Raw genomic sequence first — 19,557 nt, forward strand, 5'->3', positions numbered from 1 at the left:
AATAATGATAATAAAACTACATTTATCCACACTTATTGGATGATTGCATCACTCACAATCACGCCACAAATTGATATGCTGCCAAGCCCCTAAGGGCAGTGCACAACTGCACAATGACCTCAATGCTGAGTGTGACCGATAATAGGCCCAGGCTGATCTTTATAAAAAGGCCTGTAACCAGATATTGCTCATCTGGTACACAGGACTACCATTTAACATGACTCTCTGAACCATGGTACGTCATACACCCACTGTGGTGTCTGCATGTTTAGGGCAGACAAAAATCAGTTGGCAATATTACATATTGAATTACTGTTTACATTTAAATACATATGGTAGATACTATTTTGTTAAGAAATTTCTTACCAGCCAAATTATGAGAAATCAAACAGAACACACAAAAGAAGGACATAATTGGTTTTCCTTATCAGATTCTCATCCTACATTGACAAGTTCCCCATGTTTTCAAATTTGAAATACTATTTTTTTAGTCAAGTTGGTTGATTTACTGGATCATGCTATATCAGGACCTTTACCTATGTTGAAGCAAACACACTGTGATATGATAGCCTAATGTTTGTATAAAGTAATAATTATAGTAACTCAATTTAAAAAAAAAGCCTCCTTTGGCTTCAATGGACCAGATGTGTCACATTATAGTCTGTCTTAACTCAAGTTGAGAGTAATGCATGTAGGATTTTGCAGTGACAGATTCGAATTGTGTGCTAACCCAATCCCGCAAGGTGTATTCACATGCATAGAAGGGCGATTTATCTGTTCACTGGCAACTCAACTATGTAAATGCACTGATTCGAACTGCCACTGTGAAATCCAACATAGTATTACTCTCAGCTAGAGATGAGACACACTATAGCAGGTTGCATCATGCACGATTAAACGGATATAACCAAAGAGACTGAACTTTAAAAAAGAGTCCTGACTCAGAATGGGCTATGCCATTAAAATCCATACACCCCCATGGAAGACATGACCTTAATCTCTCCCATTCAGGTATACCCATTTGAAATTAACACTCCCTGTGTGGGAGATTAAGGTCATGTCTTCCATAGGGATGTATGCATTTCAACTGGAATAGCCCAGTGTGCAACACTATGCTACATCCGCCATATTAGATTATCATGACTGGATATCGAAATAGTGTTCATCTGATAGTTATAACAAAACTCAGAAGTTGACTGATAAACATCTTTATACTTCATGATCATTGCAAATTTTTCTCTGCATGAAGCTCTTAGAGCTAGAGCACAACACATGCAGAATGCAAATAAGCACACACTATATAGATCAATGTTTGCCAGGTGCATGTCCAAATAATCCAAAGATAACTATTTTGCTCTCCATGAGTAACATGAAACATGGCAGCGTCTGGATTTGACTCTTTGGGCTGGTTTCTTGAAGCTTGGCTAGAGGCAAGGCTACATAGGCCACAGGGCTTTGAACCAATTTAGTACAACAATATGACACATATAAACTCCTTTTTACCTTTCACTACCTACTTCATCCAACATGATAAAAAAATACTTAAAATTGCATATTGCATATTTTGCTTGACACCAGCTCAGGCCTAATGATGTGAAATTACAAAGTAAATCCAGGAAAATGTCCTCATTAGCTAGCCTAGTGGCCTATGAAGCCTTACCTATAGCCAAGCTCCAAGAAATAGGCTCTTTAAGTCTAATCTCTTTGGCAATAGTGACTCTCCTGTTACTGTGTAAATCACACATGCTTTGGCTTGTTTTTTAGTAATTACATAAAATTTACATCATGCATACAAGAACTGCATACATACATGCACAATTTAATTGAATCTTTATATTTACATTTACCAGCAATGTAAATGTTTTAGAAAAAATAGTAGCAAAGAGATAAATACTATCTTGTTCCGATCCTGATTACAGGAAAATATGAAGGAACAGTTAAATTCACATAAATCACCATGGTAACACTAAAAGGTGTTATGGCAATACAGGACAACATCACCTCACTTCACATTTACTGTCAATCAACATGGTGCAAGCATTGGGGCTGCATTTAGTGGGCCCGGGCTCAGGGGCTACGATGGGGAGGGGAAAAAAAAAAAAAAAAAAAATTCCTCTCAGATTAAAAAGAGGAAGTTGACAATGATGTAATGTGCATCTTCCTCTGGTTTTAGGCCCCAATTGTCCTCATTTTGCTCCATTTTAGCATTAAAATTGCAATTTTTGGGCCCATTTGTCCTGGTAAAGGCATTTGAGGATACTTGAGCAACTACTGAACCAAGAATTCTTGAAAAACACGTAGGTTACAGTTTTGGAGTGGAAGTGTAACACTTTGATATGAAGAGCCAGGGGGCCAAAAAGGCAAACCCCGCCCTGTGAAGCGCTGATCCAGTTGTCGTCCAGCAGGAAGTGATTCGATTCTGATATGTGTATGCTATGGAACTCAGTGTACCAGATTTGCTGTCAAAGCAACAAAATCAAACACACAAACACTTTTGGAGCATATACATTATATCATCCACTGCCACACATAGAAAGACATTGTGAGAAAAAGTTTTCAAGTGATATTCATACAGTTCACACTTCATATAGGAAACAATCATATCATTTGTAGAAATTACATTGCAGCAATTCATTGGTTACCTATCACAGCAATCGGCTATGGAAGACATAGCATTAATCTTTCACACAGAGGGTGTATATTTCAAATGGAGTTACCAATTCAGGTAACCCCATTTGAAATTCACACTCCTTGTGGGGGAGATTAGAGTCCCGTCTTCCATACAGGGTGTGTGGATTTCAACTAGATTATCCCAATGTTTTTTTCAAGTATTTGATTTGCAACTAGAAACCCCATACCTTTGGGATGTCCACCCGCTATGTACAAGGTTTGCTATGTCAAAGTTTTACGATCTGAGTGTCATCTCTCTAAGAGTGACCAATTGACGTATTGGGCTGTAACCATCCCGGGGGGGCCACTCAAATATGAGAGTGTACGCATGCGTGACCAAATTTTTTCGAACACCCCCTAAACAAGTTTGCCTCTGTGAGCAAAATGACCCCCTAAGCAAGTTTTTAGCGCGCTTTCCCAAAAAATTTGACCCCCTAAACAAGTTTTTGTCTAATTTTGACCCCCTAAACAAGTTTGTGTCTAATTTTGATCCCCAAGTTTTTTCTAAATTTGACCCGCTAAACAAGTTTTTGTCTAAATTTGACCCACTGTACAAGTTTTGATGGATTTTGACAAATTGAACAATTTGTTGTAAGCCTACCAACTTGTCATTGAACACTAAAAGTCTACCCCTCCTGGATATACCCCCTCAGGTATATGTGAGAATATAAAATACCAATATACAGCGTAATTTATCCAGAGGCAACGTTAAGCAGTATTCACATCGTACTGAGTTGGTTCCGAATTCGGCACCTAAAGTTGAATATCGTGTCCCTGTATCGTGTGCCCTTTTCATGCTTTCTACTGCAAATATAATTTCCTAATGTAATCCAGAGAATTAGGGGAACTCACAAATCTACCAGCAGGAGTAGTAAATAATGTGAGGAATCTATAATAGGTCCTGAAAATCTTTTTGAAATACATGATATTTTCGTCCCGGATTTTCGTCTCCCCGTTTATCCACTGAACTATATACCCATCATAATTTTATATGACGTCATTAATTATAATAAATATGCACGTTTTTTTTATCTAAACCGTATTTTACATAGAAGTACGAGGCCATGGTTAAATCACATCTAATACGTCATGAAATATATTTGCATAACATAGTGACACTTAAGGTTTGGAGTATGCTGTAAACATTTAACATACGAACAGGGAATTCCGGCACTGGAATAAACTTTTTTCGGAATCAGAGTTTCAGCAGATTTGAAAAGCGGATTAAAATGGTACCCTAAATGCGTTACAAAGCGATTTTAAAACTACCCTTTTCATGAAAATCACTGTTTTTACCCCTTAACGCGTCACGCGTTACGCACTCCAACCAAGAAAAAACACCCCTTTTCACACGTTTTTTTGGTCACGCATGCTTACATCATTATATTTGAGTGGCCCCCCCCCCCGGGTAACCATCTCAGGATAGTATATTGATATATTATACACTTCCACCTCTTGTCAAATTGCATTGCAGCAATTTCTTAGCCACCATGTTCAGTAGTTGCATGTAGACAACCCATACCTTTAAATACACTTTTTCCTCTTGTCAATCATCCATCATGAATCATTCACACTTGCCAATGCATGCAGCCTTATCATGGCATATATCAACTGTGCTTAATTAGCCAATGTCATGAATGCCTCATCTCATGAATGCACTTACATTTACAACACATAGGAAGTCCTTATAATGCATTGTTAGTCCAAGCCCATCGTAGCTGTAACATCCTGTAATCCCATGGAAGAGGTTTGGAACTTGAGAACTATTTGTGAAATTGATCCCTGATTCAATTTGTAGATAAACAAAGACCACAAGTCTGTATTTGCTCACATATATTGCGCTACATCTTTTTAAAGAGCCGTGTGGTTCAGTGTTTAGGGTCTTTGACTCTGGTGCGAGACATCCCCGGAACGATCCCCGGTGGAGGCAAAATTTGTATACAATCCTCTCTCATCATTACTGCATTTGAATTGTGGGGCAGATGCAGGTGATGACAAAGACCTCATAGTCAGTTTCCATCTGGGTAACGTCTGGCAGTTTGTACACCCTACTGTGGCCCCTGGGCATCATGGGAGAGCAGTGATTCAACAATGAATGATTTACCCAGGATAAATAAGATACAAAAACAAAACCCGTAAAAAACAGTGTGATAAATATAGTGACGGGGGCATTAATGCCGAGTAGATTTACCACAATTTTTCTCAAACATTTTCTCAGATTATATCCCATACAGCAATGTTTTTAGGGGACTTGTCTATAAATATGCTTCCGGGAGCAGCATATGACCATTTCACAATTCCTCATTGACCGTTTGGCACAAGTTTTAAAAAGACATGTGCCAAACAAAACAGGATATGTACTGTTGGGCAAAGAATGTACACCACTGCCCACCAACTGTTCGATATGATGTCACCTCATCCATACACACAGAACAGAGAAAAGCACTTGTTGCATACTATAAGTACATCTTTCAAATGAATCATTTTCACAAGTGACCCTTGACCCAGTAGATCAGCTTGTAGACATTTGCTCCCACCATTGTCATCTAGATATATCAATAAGAGCTACCAGAGTTGTTGAATTGTCAGATTTTTAAATCCCGGATCCTTGCGTAGAAGCCAGTAGTCATCTAGAAACTCCCAGGATTCCTTGCTATTATCTGTCACACACCTGGTTAGGGAAAAAAATGAAAGAAAAAATTAATTCAATTCCACATCAACAAAAGTTGATTTATGTTGGTAATGTATGTTTTTATATTTATATAAAATATATCAGATTTTGTCTGCAATCAATGCCCCCCAATAAATGACCCTCAAAATTTTTTTCAATGAAAAAGTGACGAAAATGCAGACATTTTCATACCATTTATCATCAAAGTTTAAAACTGGCATTTGCTGGATGTCACCTACAACCTTGCTCGAACCCACAACCTTTCAATTATGAAGCTGGCGCCCTAGCCATGCAATCCACACATGTGTATTGCACTGTGTATGTTCTGAATGATTTTAGTTAACATTTTGGCGAAATATCACCGGTGGTGTGCTGTTTAGCTGCTATTCTCGTCTATGGCAGGGAATTTGACTGAAGAAAATAAAAATCTTACTTGAAAAACCTGGGTTCATAGGTTATACCCTGCTCTTCTCTTGCTTTCCTCCTCTCTCGTTGAAGGCTTTCTACTCGTTGCTTTTCCTTCTCAGCTCCTAGTAGATCACCTTCTTCCAAAAATCTGCAGCATAAAAGATGAGTTTAATTTACAAGCTATACTAAAAAAAAATTGCCTTTATGAAATAACAAAATTATTTAAATGAAATGTCTGCTTATTATTATGACACTCCTGATAACGTGATATATTTACATGGTTATATTTTCTATTGCCAGCCCTAGTATCAGTGAAACAGGTGAAAATTTGTCCTTCAGTGGATAATAACTGGTGATGGATTTCCTCTTACGGGATGAGTACATCATTTGCATCTCATAATTTCTATTACCACTAACATCCTTTGCAGTATATCAATTTCATCGCTAATCTAACCTTTTTTATATTTAGCAGTACCATTTTATAGTTTAAATGAGGGTCAAAATTAATGTGCATTTCACAACTGACGTAAAAGATATGAAGATGCATACATTGCACAATGCCATTATGCTTGCATCAATCTGCTAGATTGCTGAGGGGGTGGGGGTATAAAATACTATCACCACCAGCGGTGTGATTCAAAACTTGTGAAATATCCTGAAAGTAGTAGAAAATCCTGAAAAACAGCGTGAAATGAGCTAAATTTTGGCCACAAAAAATCCTGAAGAATCACACCCCTGCACCACCAGAGATTAGAACTTATTAACATTGTAAATTACCACCACGAAACCCCTTCAAAGCAGCCACTACGAAGCTCTAACTCAAATCACCCACCAATCCTGTCAGTGTTGCTCTCAATACAAGGCAAGTTAAACACTACATTTGGTGGAGTATTGAGAAAAGTTATTATCCAATTTTGTTGTAAATATGGGGGTATTGAGAAAAATCAATATTAATTTTGCTGTAATATGAGACCTACCATTTCAAAAGTAACAGTAAGTTGACAAAATATTTTTTTCAGACATTTTGGATCATTATAGCTTCAAATTTATACCTAACATGCTAGGAATTTTCCTTGCTTTGGTTTTCAAAACCAATATTTCCTTTGTTTTCTATTGAATTTTGCCTGCATCTTCTAAAGTGCTGCGGCATCTTTTTGTGGGAGCAGATCATATATGTTTTTACATACCTTTGGTCTGGTCTAAATCTGGAGTCAGTACTGGCTAGTAAGTGTTGCATTGTAGGATCTAACTCATTGAGTTCAATAGCAAACCTAGTGAAACCATAGTACATCCTGTGGTTTTCTGGTATCAATGCTGCATGATAATGTGAAAACAAAATGATTAGGAACAATAACAAATTGATAACACAATAATTCACACTGCATGCTCTACTCTTAATAGTAATATTATTTTTACTTTTTTACTTTATTGAAAAAAAACCCCATTTCAGTTAGGCAACTAAAATAACTGTCAGGCAGAGGGTTGGTTGGTCGGTCAGGTTTAAAATTTGGTTTTTTAATACATGCCTGTACATTACCATTATGTCATTAAAGTAAATACATTATTCATTATGTCAATATATGCCAGATATTAGTGTTATACTATGCTGATTCATGTTGTAAGTTGCTTAATTGTCAATAAATGCAAACAGGAAATATTGTTTTGTTAATTTTTAAAAATTTGGGTCAGTCAGTCAGCTGGCCCGTAGAACAGGTTTTGTTTGTTTCCTTGTGACTTTTTCGCATTAGTGCATTTGACAGGTGTTACAATCGTTTATCAGAATCACTTTACTTCCTCCTGGATTGACTGACACCTGTTTTGAAGACCATGACTGTTAGATTGAGAACATCCAGGCAGCACTGAGGCAGTCATGGGTTACATACTACTCTTTTTGAAACAACCTGTGAGCTGCACAAACACCCATGACTCTCTGTTGATAAGACCAGTGGTTAATGTTGCCCTTCAAAACTTCAGCTCATTTGTACATAAACTCTGAATATACCATAGAGTAGAATATTGAAGTATATCCAAAGATGTTATCAACAAGCTTGCATGAAAGCATTTCTTTTCACTTGTTTCATTTATTCCTCAAATTACTTTTCACATGGTTTTCAAGTCTACAAAAAGTATGTATTTCATAAAAGCAAGGAGATATGTCAGATATAACAAGATTATACCCAAAGAGAACTGCTCAGAATTGGCCCATGTGTAACACTAGGGTAAATTTGCCATCTTGGTTTGTCACACATGGAGGGCAAAAAGTGTAGCAAGGGGATTTATCGGCAAGAGCCCAAAATTGAACGATAATTGCATCTTTGAGTTTGAGTGTTACAAAGGTTTGTACACGAAGAGCTTAGAGTGCCCTATTGGTAGACTACTGCCCTCATTTACCAACTGTCTGGGTTGACGACTGAAAAACTATGTGTGAAAAAAATGTCTGATTACGCAGGTGTGTCCAAATTGACCTTTTGACCGATTTGTTTGTTTTTAGAACGTCAGAGTGTGATCTTGTTACAACGGCGCGGTACAACGGTGTTGCTTGTCAGTCACACTATGGCGCACAACCAGAGTCGCGAGAGAATATTTTCATGATTCCAACACGTTATGACATGGTAAGTTATTCAGTTATCACTACGAAGCATAACACAAGTACATGCGTAGTGCAGACGACTGATGGAGTTAGTTTACCCTATTGGCACAACACACACATGCAAAACAAAAGAACACACTTTGAATTAAAGTTTGCCAGGTACATGGTGAAATAATCCGGAAGTACACTATTTTACCCTCCATGAGCGACACACAAAAATGGTGGAGCCAGTTCTATTTGGGTTCAATCTCTTTTAGCTGTTACACAACTTTCAATTCAATTCATTTTCGAAACAAAATGTGACACATTCTGTTCCACGGGGGCCAAAGGAGGCATTTTTTTGAAAATTGAGTTACTATAATTATTACCTTATACAAACAAATCAAGGTCTGGCATACTTGGTTCTAAAGTAATGAAGTTTTGTGATGTCTATTTTCCGATTGTTTTTATTCCATATTTTTACCTTATCTCAATTTCAAATTTGCCAATTTTGGCCTCCATGGACCAGATTTTGTCACAAATTAGAAGTACTCACTTTCAAAGATATTGCAAGCATTTGGGCTATTCCATTTGAAATCCTCACTCCCTGTACAAGATTCAGCTTAAGCTTCCACAGAGGGAGTGTGGATTTCAAGTAGAATAGACAACTGGGTAATTTCCATTTCAAGTACTCACTCAAGTTGCGGAAGATATAGGTAAAGCCATATACAGAGGGAGTGTCGGTTTTAAAATAACCCTAGCAGATTGCATTTCAAAGCATACTCCCTCTGTAGAAGATTTTTCTTAAATCTTCCAAGGGTATAGCAGATTTCAAATATGTCCTTCTTGTAATAGCTAGTCTCACCTGTTCTCCATATACTTTTAGCTGAGGAAGATCGTCCACAGAACACACCTTCATTCCATTTACCAAACAATTCATGGACCAAATGGCCTTCCTCGTCCAGTACCTGACCTGTGATTTCATGCCGATGATTACTCCAGTAACTAGCCTGTGGTGGGATAAAAAGAAAATCAGTGTTTTTGGTCATCTTGTGTTTCTTATTTTTTAAGAATTGATTACTTTGGAAAATAACATAGTAAAGCCACAGAAATCTGATGAAGACCAAAACAATCTGTGACATCACTTAAAAGGGCATTTCGTGATCCACAGCCTCATCCCCCCACTTTTCTCAAAAAAAGTTGAGATTTTTATATCACTGGAAACCTCTGGCAACATAATGTTTATGTACAAAATATTTCTTGCAGATTAATTCGTTTAGCAAAGATATCGTGAAATTTGAATTTCGTTCTGGTATACCAGAACGAAATTACAACACATTGTCTATAGAGCAGTGAAATACACATAATCATGCATAACTCGCGAACGCAAAATCGGAATCAACTGAAATTTTGGGAATAGGTTTTTTTCATGGATATCTAATGAAAAATGACATAAATAGAGGATGCTAGGATCACGAAATACTCCTTTAAACATAGTTGATAAATTGGGAAAATACCCTTAAAACATTCTCTTTATCAGAAATATTAACAAACTTATTGAAAATTTTTGAGTCGCAGTCCAAAATATTTAATTTCCATACAGTATGCCACCACATGATTAAAATTTAATTTTGCAAGTTCCTGCATAACTGGTGTTTCTATCACAAAGAAAGCAATGGCAACAAATGAACAATGGCAATGTATCTACAAAATTTTGTCTTGGACTCGTACAAAATGAATTTCCCTCAGGAACAATGAATTACCCAAGTTCAAAGATGTGTCTCTCTTGACATGAAACACAGTCTAGCTTATTCATTGTAGACAGCGGGCTATTCGATTTGAAATTCATACTCCCCAGGGAAGATTTAGCACAAGTCTAGAAGGAATATGGGTCTCAAATAGAATAGACAATTGGGTAACTTTAATTTGAAGATATAGGTAAAGCTATATATTAAAAAAAATGAACTCTAGTCAAAAACATACTCCCCTTGTTTATGACTTCTTACATTGGGGATGGGAGATTTCCAATGGAATAGCCCAATGAAACTAGTTGTAATTATTGGGTTCCATTGATCGGTTTGTTTGTTCCTAATGAACTCTAGTCAATTTAATCTAAAAAACATACTCCCCTTGTTTATGACTTCTTACATTGGGGATGGGAGATTTCCAATGGAATAGCCCAATGAAACTAGTTGTAATTATTGGATTCCATTGATCGGTTTGTTTGTTCCTGATGAGCCTCAAGCCAACACACTGATTTACTCATTGATTTTGCAATATAGATGTGTTGTTTTTTCTAGTGGTAAAGGAAAATAATAATTCTCTCAAGAAAGTTGATTCATCATGTAAAATTCACTGAGCTAGTAGCTATCATTTGTTTTGAGATGACACTATCATTTTACAATTTCAATTACTACTGATCATAAGACTAGTGTTAATATGTGTGTATGTTAATTGGTGAGGTATTAAACACTTTAACAGAGACACCATCAGTTTCACTCAAAAAACAACTGAAACTGGTGAGAAAAAACTGAAAAGGTATGAATTCAGGCTGAAAAGCTTCCAAAATGGACTGAAAATAGATAAACTTGGACTTAAAAATCTGAATTCAAACAAAGCCCCTGAAAAGTGGCATCTTATATAATCTATAAGAATTACAAAATGTCATTCCACACATCATGACATTGTGTACACCAAGAGGATTTGAATTCAAATGTGCTCAGAGCTGTTTTCTACTGCACTGTAAAGTACATCCACCTTGAGTTTGCTCTTTCATGATAAATACAGATTATAAAGCAAAATACTAACAGTTGCTGGAGGCAATGGCGTGCAGACACACTGGAAAAGACTTGCAATCATGGAATAAACTCGCTTTGAGTTTCTTCCTATTTTTCTTCTAAACATATTTTAAGGGATAAATTGACACCCAAACGGCCAAAACGTAACTGTACACCAATTTATTGATATTTTTATTTAATATGTATGTTGTGATTACAAAACATGACTCTGCTACTGAATTTGACTAAAACTATTTTCATCATTATATTCTTTAAAGAGGAAGCCCCACCAGAGCAGTTCTTCTGGGATGAACCAAACCTGCCTGGTTTTCAAATTTATCAGTGACAAGGTTATCTCTGCATTTGACAGGTGCTAATTGATATCATAAAGTCATTGCACCAATTAGCACATGTCAAATTCACAGAAAACCTTGTCACTGATTAATTTGATAACCAGGTAGGTTTCGATCACCCTAAAGAACAGCCCTGGCGGGGCTTCCTCTCTAAGTAAAATATAGCACCCTGAAATTGGCAGGGGTGCTGTTTATCTGTTGTGCGTTTAATATAGGGTTGCAATATTATACAGACAATTCATTTTTATTGATATTATTCACCTTTATCCTTGAATTGAACTTGTGACCCCTTTGGTGTATAAAGTTTTAAGATCTTGTTTTCATCTAAGAATGTCAAAACTGAAATCTATTTTGCTAGTAAAAATGACTGTATATCCCAGTTCATCCAATCTATATACTTTCCAGAAAAATACAGCACTAATTTTTTTAGATCAAAAAAATATCAACTTCTATCAAATGAAACACAGTTCAATCCTAATTATTCATTTAGTACTAACTGGCAATAAAAGTTAAAATTGTTACTATTTGGCCACATTTATGAATTAAGGGCCAAAAACATGCATTTTTAGGGTGTTTTTCACATGGTGTGACAATTAAGTCTAAGGACTTGTACCAAGTCTAATTTCAATTTATGCATCCAATTTTTGGAAAAGACATGTTTCATTCTTATAACCAATCGCGTAATTAAAATAACACAAAAAAGTGAAAATGAAAGCTAATTTTTGTGACGCGATTGTCAGAATCGTTCTGAAAATGAATGTTTTTGGCTCTTTTATCAAGAAATTAGTCAAATAGTGAACTTTTCTTTTATCATCAGTTAGTGTTAAATGAATGATTAGGATTGAGCTATGTTTCATTTAGCAGAACTTAATAATATTTTTTAAATCCCAAAATGTTAGCATTGTATTTTTCTGGAATGGGGAGTATCATTGTCAAAAATGTATTCAATACCTAAAATACATGTAACACACACACACGGAACAGCTTACCATCTGTTCCAATGTAATTCAATAAAATGTCATGGGTGTACATTCAAAATCACCTACACAAACTGGGAAAACCCGCAGGTGTGTAACCATAGTAACCATACATAAGATGGTTGCCATAGAGATCATATTTGTCTAGTCTTTATGTGACCACATACAAATGTGTTAACTCACAAAGTGCTAAATTTTGCGTAACATTAATTTTCACTCTAAACACAGCTACCGTGAAAATAATAACGCCCGCATACATTCTTTTATTTATAGGTCTATGTAAAAAAACTCAAAAATCACATATTGAAAAATATGCAAAGCAGCTGAAAATATGTATAATGCAAATTTTTACATGCGCGAATATTTAGATGTGCGAAAAATGAGTGCTTTTACAGTTAATTACCTTGGTAAATGTAAGTTTGCACATGATTCTGCCATTATTGATGAGTGTTTCGCCATAGTGATCTAGCCAACGCTCACCACTGAGTATGTTGTGTACACAGCTTGTTACCTTGCTATATTGGTAATGGTCACCATATCTATATCAAAACAAAGAGAGACAGTGGTCAGAAAATTATACCATGTGGGCATCAAGATTTTAGTTGTGTAATTTATGAAAAAAAAACTACTATTTCGCCTTTTTTAAAATTTTATTATCCACCAGCAATTGTGTTTCTCCTTTCCAATCTGATTGTTTGCAAAATAATAATAATAAAAAAAGTAAAAGTAGAAAAATAATAATAATAAATTAAAAGAAATAACTAAATATAAATAAAAAATTAAAACAAAATTGAAATAAATACATAAATAAATAGTAATAAATATATACATAAACTAAATAAATAAATAAAATATCTTATTGTGCGATATTTAAAAAGTATGCTTCTTGGAAATTACTTATTAAAAATGTTCTTCCTACAGGTTGCTTGTCATTTTTGATTACCCCATGACAGAAATTACAGTGATCAGTAATGGAAAAGTGTCTAAAACACAGCCAAGGTCATAAAATATCAATGTATTATTGGATTTTTATATAATAACTTCTGTCATTTATTAATTATTTTGACATTAAGGGAATGTAAAAACAGAAAGAAAGTGACCGAAAACTAGAATGAGCATGAAAATATCAAGAAATAAATAATCTGCAAAAACTTGTTTCACAATACCCCAATATACTGCATTCAGTCAATGTTTAAAGATATTGAAATCTTGTTTCATCACTTGTATGGCGATAGCGCAAGAACCACAAGACCAACAAAAACTGAGAGTGCACTAGGTGTTCAAGGAAAGCCATTCGACCAACAGCCAGTGCAAATCACTGCATGCTTTCAAATTCGTCACCATGTGGACACACAAATTTTGTCACCAAAGTCAGGCAGTACCTGTTATTGATTTGCACATCTCAAGTCTTTCAAAGTGTCACCAAATATGGACCAGTGTAACATTAAAAGTCTACAATCCTGAACATTGATGAGGGTCTGTCAATGAGGTAGAAACAAAGAGTACCGACTCTCCCATGTTGCTCATGGAGGGCAAACAGCATACCTGCGGATAACTTTATTATGTACCTACAAAAATTCCAAGTAGTTTGCATTCTCTGTGTAAAGCTTTGTGCCAAAAATGTGAACTATTAGCGCAGAGTATGCAAACCTTTCTAACGCTCAAACTTAAAGATGCTCATTATCGTTTGATTTTGGGCTATTGCCGAAATAAAAGATCATGGAGGGCAAATAGTGTACCTTCAGATAATTTTGCCATATATTCAGTAAACATCAATTCAAAGCGTATTGTTGTTTGCGTTCTATGTGTAACATGTTGTGCCAAATATGTGTGTTAAGCAATGAGTGCGCAAACCTTTGTAATGCTCAAACTTTTTTTTTTTTTTACAATTATTTACCACCCACCTTTATTTAGGCGCCTCATTTAAATAAATTCAATATAGTTGTTGATAACATCAAAATCAAATAAAACCGGCAAGATGAATAAAACAACAGAGTAAACGTAATAAGAGTTCTGCGCCTTAATGCAGCAGTGTATAGGCCTACATTACTTCCAGTTTATACACCGTTCACCAAGTTCACACTCCCACTACCCCAACACCAGGACACCCCTACAAACCACACGCCCAGGGCCGGATTTACCATACGGCCAGATGGGCCGGACCCAGGGCCCCCAAATTTTGGGGGGCCCAAAAATTGCCCTGTGCAGTATGCATCTTCTATTTTAGCCGAAAAACACCATGTTTTGGGCCAAAATAGGGTACAAAAATTGCAAAATTTTCGCGCTTCGCGCGCACTGGCCTGTTATATAGCAAAATTCAGCTTCAATTGGGGCTAAAATAGTATAAAAATGAATTTCTTTCGCGCGCTCAAACTTAAAGATACAAATTATCGTTCAATTTCAGGCTCTTGCCAAAAAATGCTGAAGGTACACTCTTTTCTCTCCATGAGCAACAAACCTTACCATAGTGTTAGACACAGGGCAATTTAAGTTGGTATTCTTTGGGGTCTGACTAGATTTCAAATCCTTGAAGATTTTGGCATATTTTGAACACTAAGTGCACTATTTGAATTTCATCAATCACAGATAGGATGCAAAGTATTTATTCAACCTCAAGAAAAAAAATTGTTCTTGAAAGGCTATATCACAAATGCCATTGGAATGTATATTAACTTGTTTGTAACTCCATCATTACGGCTGGCAAGAAAGAAATGTAAAAAGAACTTTCACTTCACTATTTCTGATAAATTATAACAATGGGAAGATTTCTAAGAAATACAACAATGGAAGGAAAGTCCAAAACATAACATCTCCAGTTGTTCTCAGAATTTGCTTTTAAAGCACATCCATACCAGAAAAATAACTACAAAATATCCCAGCTCAAGAATCAAACTAACAATATTGTTCTATTTCTGCCATCATTTTCCTGTAATTTGTTGTGCATACATGTTTGAAGTTGACTGAATACTTTTGATTCAAAGAAATATTATTAAAATAGCTCAGAGTGACGGATTGCATCCTTATTTCTGAAAACAAAAAGATAATTTTGACACCTTGATTGATGTTTTCCTACACAACAATGCCATTTCTTTTGAAATAACAAAACTTGGGTCTTATTCTTATTTTATTTCCATGTGAAAAAGAAAACAGAAAAAAATAACTACTACACCGTTTTTCACACTGATGTGGGAATGACCTCAGTGCATATTTCATTGGGTGCAGGTACAAATCGCCAAGTTTGCTCAAAGTGCTGGCGTAAACATGCACATGTTTTAAGACGCTGCATAGATGCATGCAAAAAACAAACTGCATCAATGTGTTTACGTCAGTGCCACAAACGGGTGAAATATTTCATAATAAAACAAATGAGCCAAGTTGACAGCTTAGAAATCCTACCTTGGTATTTCTATATGTATGTTTCCAGTTGGAATGAGTTCCATTGATTTGCCCCAGAATTTGGTTTTGATGCGAATTTCTTGCCTATATATGAAGTTTTTACTTGTACAATGACACACAGACACTGGAGGGTGATGAGATACCTAAATTAAAGAAGAAAAATAAAGAAGAAAAATAATTATTTTATTAAAATATTTGATAAACTCATCATGTTAATTCTTTCTTTCCATCTTTATTTTTCTTTTTTGCTACACAGGATTCTAATTTTCTTGAATATCTCCTTTTTTCCCTATATTCTTTGAGCAGGAAAAACCTGTTACATACTTGTGGCCCTTGAACATGTTAAAAAAAACTGCCAAGAGGTTACAAAGGAGGTATTGCTTTAAACATGTTCAGGGCCAATGACACATAGGAGCTTTTCTTGCCCAACGATTGCTTTCTTTCCTTCTTTCCTCTTTCGATTTCACATTTTGTTTACTCTTTGCTTTCACTTTCTTCTCTTGCTGACTTTTCGTGTTCTATGTAAAATAACAGATACTTCAAATAATATTTCTGATAAGTCCATTATGTTAATTTCTTCTCATATTCTCTGGACAAACCGATGAAAGGGCAACAAATAAAAAAACAAAACAAAAAAAAACTGAGCAAACAAGATGTTAACAGCAGATTTAGAGCTATATAAAAGCGGCATTGCATTTTAATGGAAAAGTTCTTGCTATAAGCAACAACAAATTGTATTACAAATATTATATTATATATAAGTTGGCCCACAGCAGAGGATCTTGCTACACCATCAGGTCTTATTCCAGTATTTATCAATGTATAACACAAAAATTGGAGAGGAAAAAAGTAAGACAATTGCTTTAATAAAGGTTTGAGAAAACCATAGCAATATGGGACCGATCTGACAAAACCAGGAACAAGCCGCATTTATGACATTTCATGATTTGGACAAAAATGTAAGCACTAGATAATGAGCTTAAAACTTTAAAAGTTGGCCTTACTTGTTCAGCTATGAATCGGAAGCCCTTATCTTCTCGGACACACTCATACGTCTCGCCCAAAAGCGGGTTAAATGGCTTGGTTCCTGCTCGTGTATACGTTGAACTGTAACTTGACACGGCAAAGGCTGCGACAAACACCATGCGTTTGTATGGATCCTCTGTCTCAGCTGCCTTGTCTAGTAATTCACTGTATTCAAGCTCCTCGCACAGAACCTGTATTGTGGGAGAGAAAAAACACAGATCGTATCACATTTAATTGCCGAGGTAGCATTCTACTTCCCTTGATATACTTTCTCCATTCTACTCATTGAGATTACACAGCTTTACATTGCATTTTTTTCAACAGAATAAATGAAAGAATTATTTCAATAAATAAATAATATTATATGATTGACTAAATGACTGACCCTGACTAAATGATTGACTAACTGACTGACTAAATGATTGACTGACTAAATGACTGAATGATTAAATAAATGACTAACTGACTGAATGACTAAATGACTGAATCTAGGGTCATAAAAGATTGCACTAACTAAAGCATTATTTTTTCCAAAATAGAGTATAGACCTTAAAGACATCATTTGCCTCATGCAAAAAATCTGAAAACCTGGTCTTTACAGTACGACAGCAACTTCGTGACCTCTTTTGTTCGACAGAAAATTTATACGGGTTGGTGAACACAGGTTACGTCACACAATGTTAAAATTTTAGCCGGCAAACGCTTTTTATCAAAATAGCTCAAGAAATGGAAGACACGGGTCGTATATTGCTCCATTTATGTACCCTGACCACAGATAAGATATCAAACATTTGTGTAAAGCAACAAATAACGTGTAAAAGTTGAATTAAATGGGAAAAAAGAAGCTTGAACATGTCCAAAGTAGCTCGGAAAATGAGAAAAATTGCATGTCACGAACACAAAAATGTTCATATCATCAAGCAAGAAAAAGCGCCGGAATCAAAAATGGGTGTCATGTTATATAATAACTAAGGTTAGCTTGCCTGAAAATTTCGTGATTTTTGGTTGGGGTATATTTCTAGTCGTATATTGAACATGTTGAAATGTTTATCTTTGTGCGTGACTACTGTCACGCCATATATTGTCTGGCCGATGTTTTTCTTGCAAAGAAACTTTCATTGTCAATTGTCCATTGTTGGTTATTTAACTTGAAAATAATACTCCCAACGTTCAAACAATTTTAAAAGTCAGCATAAAGGTTTGTGTTACATTATTTGGACGGCGTTAATTCATTCCAGAAATAGAATCACGAGTGAGCCAATGAGTGGGTATAACATTGCTATTATTGTAACCGAATTAATCATATCTCTGGTATGGCTTAGTGGTAAATACATGTATTTGGAAGTTCGATCTTGGTTCGAACCCCGCAAACACCTCTCTTTGATTTTTTATTTGATTTTAACTCATATTTTTAAATCCTAGTTTTCATATTTTTATTAAAGCCATAATATACGATTTCGGGCAAATTTGAAGTTTTGTTATTCCAAAAATTATAATAATATTATAATATTAGTAAATAACTGTCAGGAAGGTTTTCATGTTACATTTGAAGCAGAAGTAGCGAGATAAAAATGAAAGAAAACACTTAATATCTTGACCGCTTAACTGTGGTGTTCTATGGGGATTAGTCTTAATAAGACATCAAAGTTAGTTGCTCTATCTAGACAACGAACTTGGCTGATTCCAATTAGGTGTAATCCGAGGTGTAAGTTGGACATTGTGTAAAAATTACAAATATGCCAAAATATTAGGTTTGAAATGCGTACATCTCATGATTTTATATGTATGCATAAAAGCTCATAAAATATGTTGCCGATGGGGGAGGGGTCTAGTCCAATTAAAAATTCGTTAAAATCTGTGTTGACGTTCCTTTATTTGATAGGCCTATAATACCGGTATATAGTCTTGAACTTTTAAAAAATACTTAAGTTTGACATGCTTTATTTTATTATTACATATTGAAAGCTACTGAACTGAAATGCATTTTTTTATATGATATTAACTCGAATGTAGGATTAGGCTTAAACATGAACAAGAAGTAAATCATGAAAAAAGTGAGCCTTCAAGCTGACATTCATTTAGGCCTATATTATTAAAGACAACAGCGCGAGGAAAAAATGAAAGTAAAGCGAACTGAAAAATTCCACATCATCGACAAGATAACATGGGAATCGAACTCTCAACCTTCCGCACTGCAAACCTTCGCTCTGTCCACTAGACCATCGCAACTTGTTCGGGCAAAGGGTATTCTTTTGCTATCTTATTTCTCGTTCAACATGTTCAGGATCTCACTCAACAACAATCTTTTTAAAACTGCTTGTACTTCAGTTAAATGAGATGATACTACCTTCTTTGACGACTACAATATTTTGTTACACAATAGAGTATTTTTCATTTATAAAATATATAACAATAGACGTTTTTAATTGCTATATTAATCAATATAGCATGTATAATATACAGCGCCGGCTGGGATCCATTTCGTGAAGCATTGTGACACTTGCAGCGATGCGCCTACGACCACGAGGACTCAAAGAACACAACTTTTCAACCTACGACTAGGTTGTTCCACCGCTCATTTTCGCTGAAAATTTAATACAAGCTGTGGTTAATTAATGTTTATCATAACAGAAAAGCATTAGACCGGCGTTTCCTCAAAGCTGTAGATATAAGCATTTTAGTGATCGTGACATGCATTTTTCTCTTTTTT

General features: G+C 35.5%; 1 protein-coding gene across 2 annotated transcripts in view; it reads right to left on the reverse strand.

The window, feature by feature from the left end:
* Positions 1-4,084: 4,084 nt before the first annotated feature.
* Positions 4,085-19,557, reverse strand: part of LOC140155722 (oxysterol-binding protein-related protein 6-like) — a 95,309-nt gene continuing 79,836 nt past the window's right edge. For both annotated transcript variants that reach the window (XM_072178656.1, XM_072178655.1), the window contains 7 exons: positions 16,826-17,038; positions 15,822-15,964; positions 12,829-12,964; positions 9,184-9,328; positions 6,937-7,063; positions 5,775-5,897; positions 4,085-5,341 (listed from right to left, as the gene is read on the reverse strand). In XM_072178656.1, coding sequence (XP_072034757.1) covers positions 5,236-5,341; positions 5,775-5,897; positions 6,937-7,063; positions 9,184-9,328; positions 12,829-12,964; positions 15,822-15,964; positions 16,826-17,038 — 993 coding nt within the window. In that variant the 3' untranslated portion in view covers positions 4,085-5,235. The remainder of the gene's footprint in view (positions 5,342-5,774; positions 5,898-6,936; positions 7,064-9,183; positions 9,329-12,828; positions 12,965-15,821; positions 15,965-16,825; positions 17,039-19,557) is intronic.

Source organism: Amphiura filiformis, chromosome 6 (assembly GCF_039555335.1).
Source record: "Amphiura filiformis chromosome 6, Afil_fr2py, whole genome shotgun sequence".
Classification (NCBI taxonomy): Eukaryota; Metazoa; Echinodermata; class Ophiuroidea; order Amphilepidida; family Amphiuridae; genus Amphiura; species Amphiura filiformis.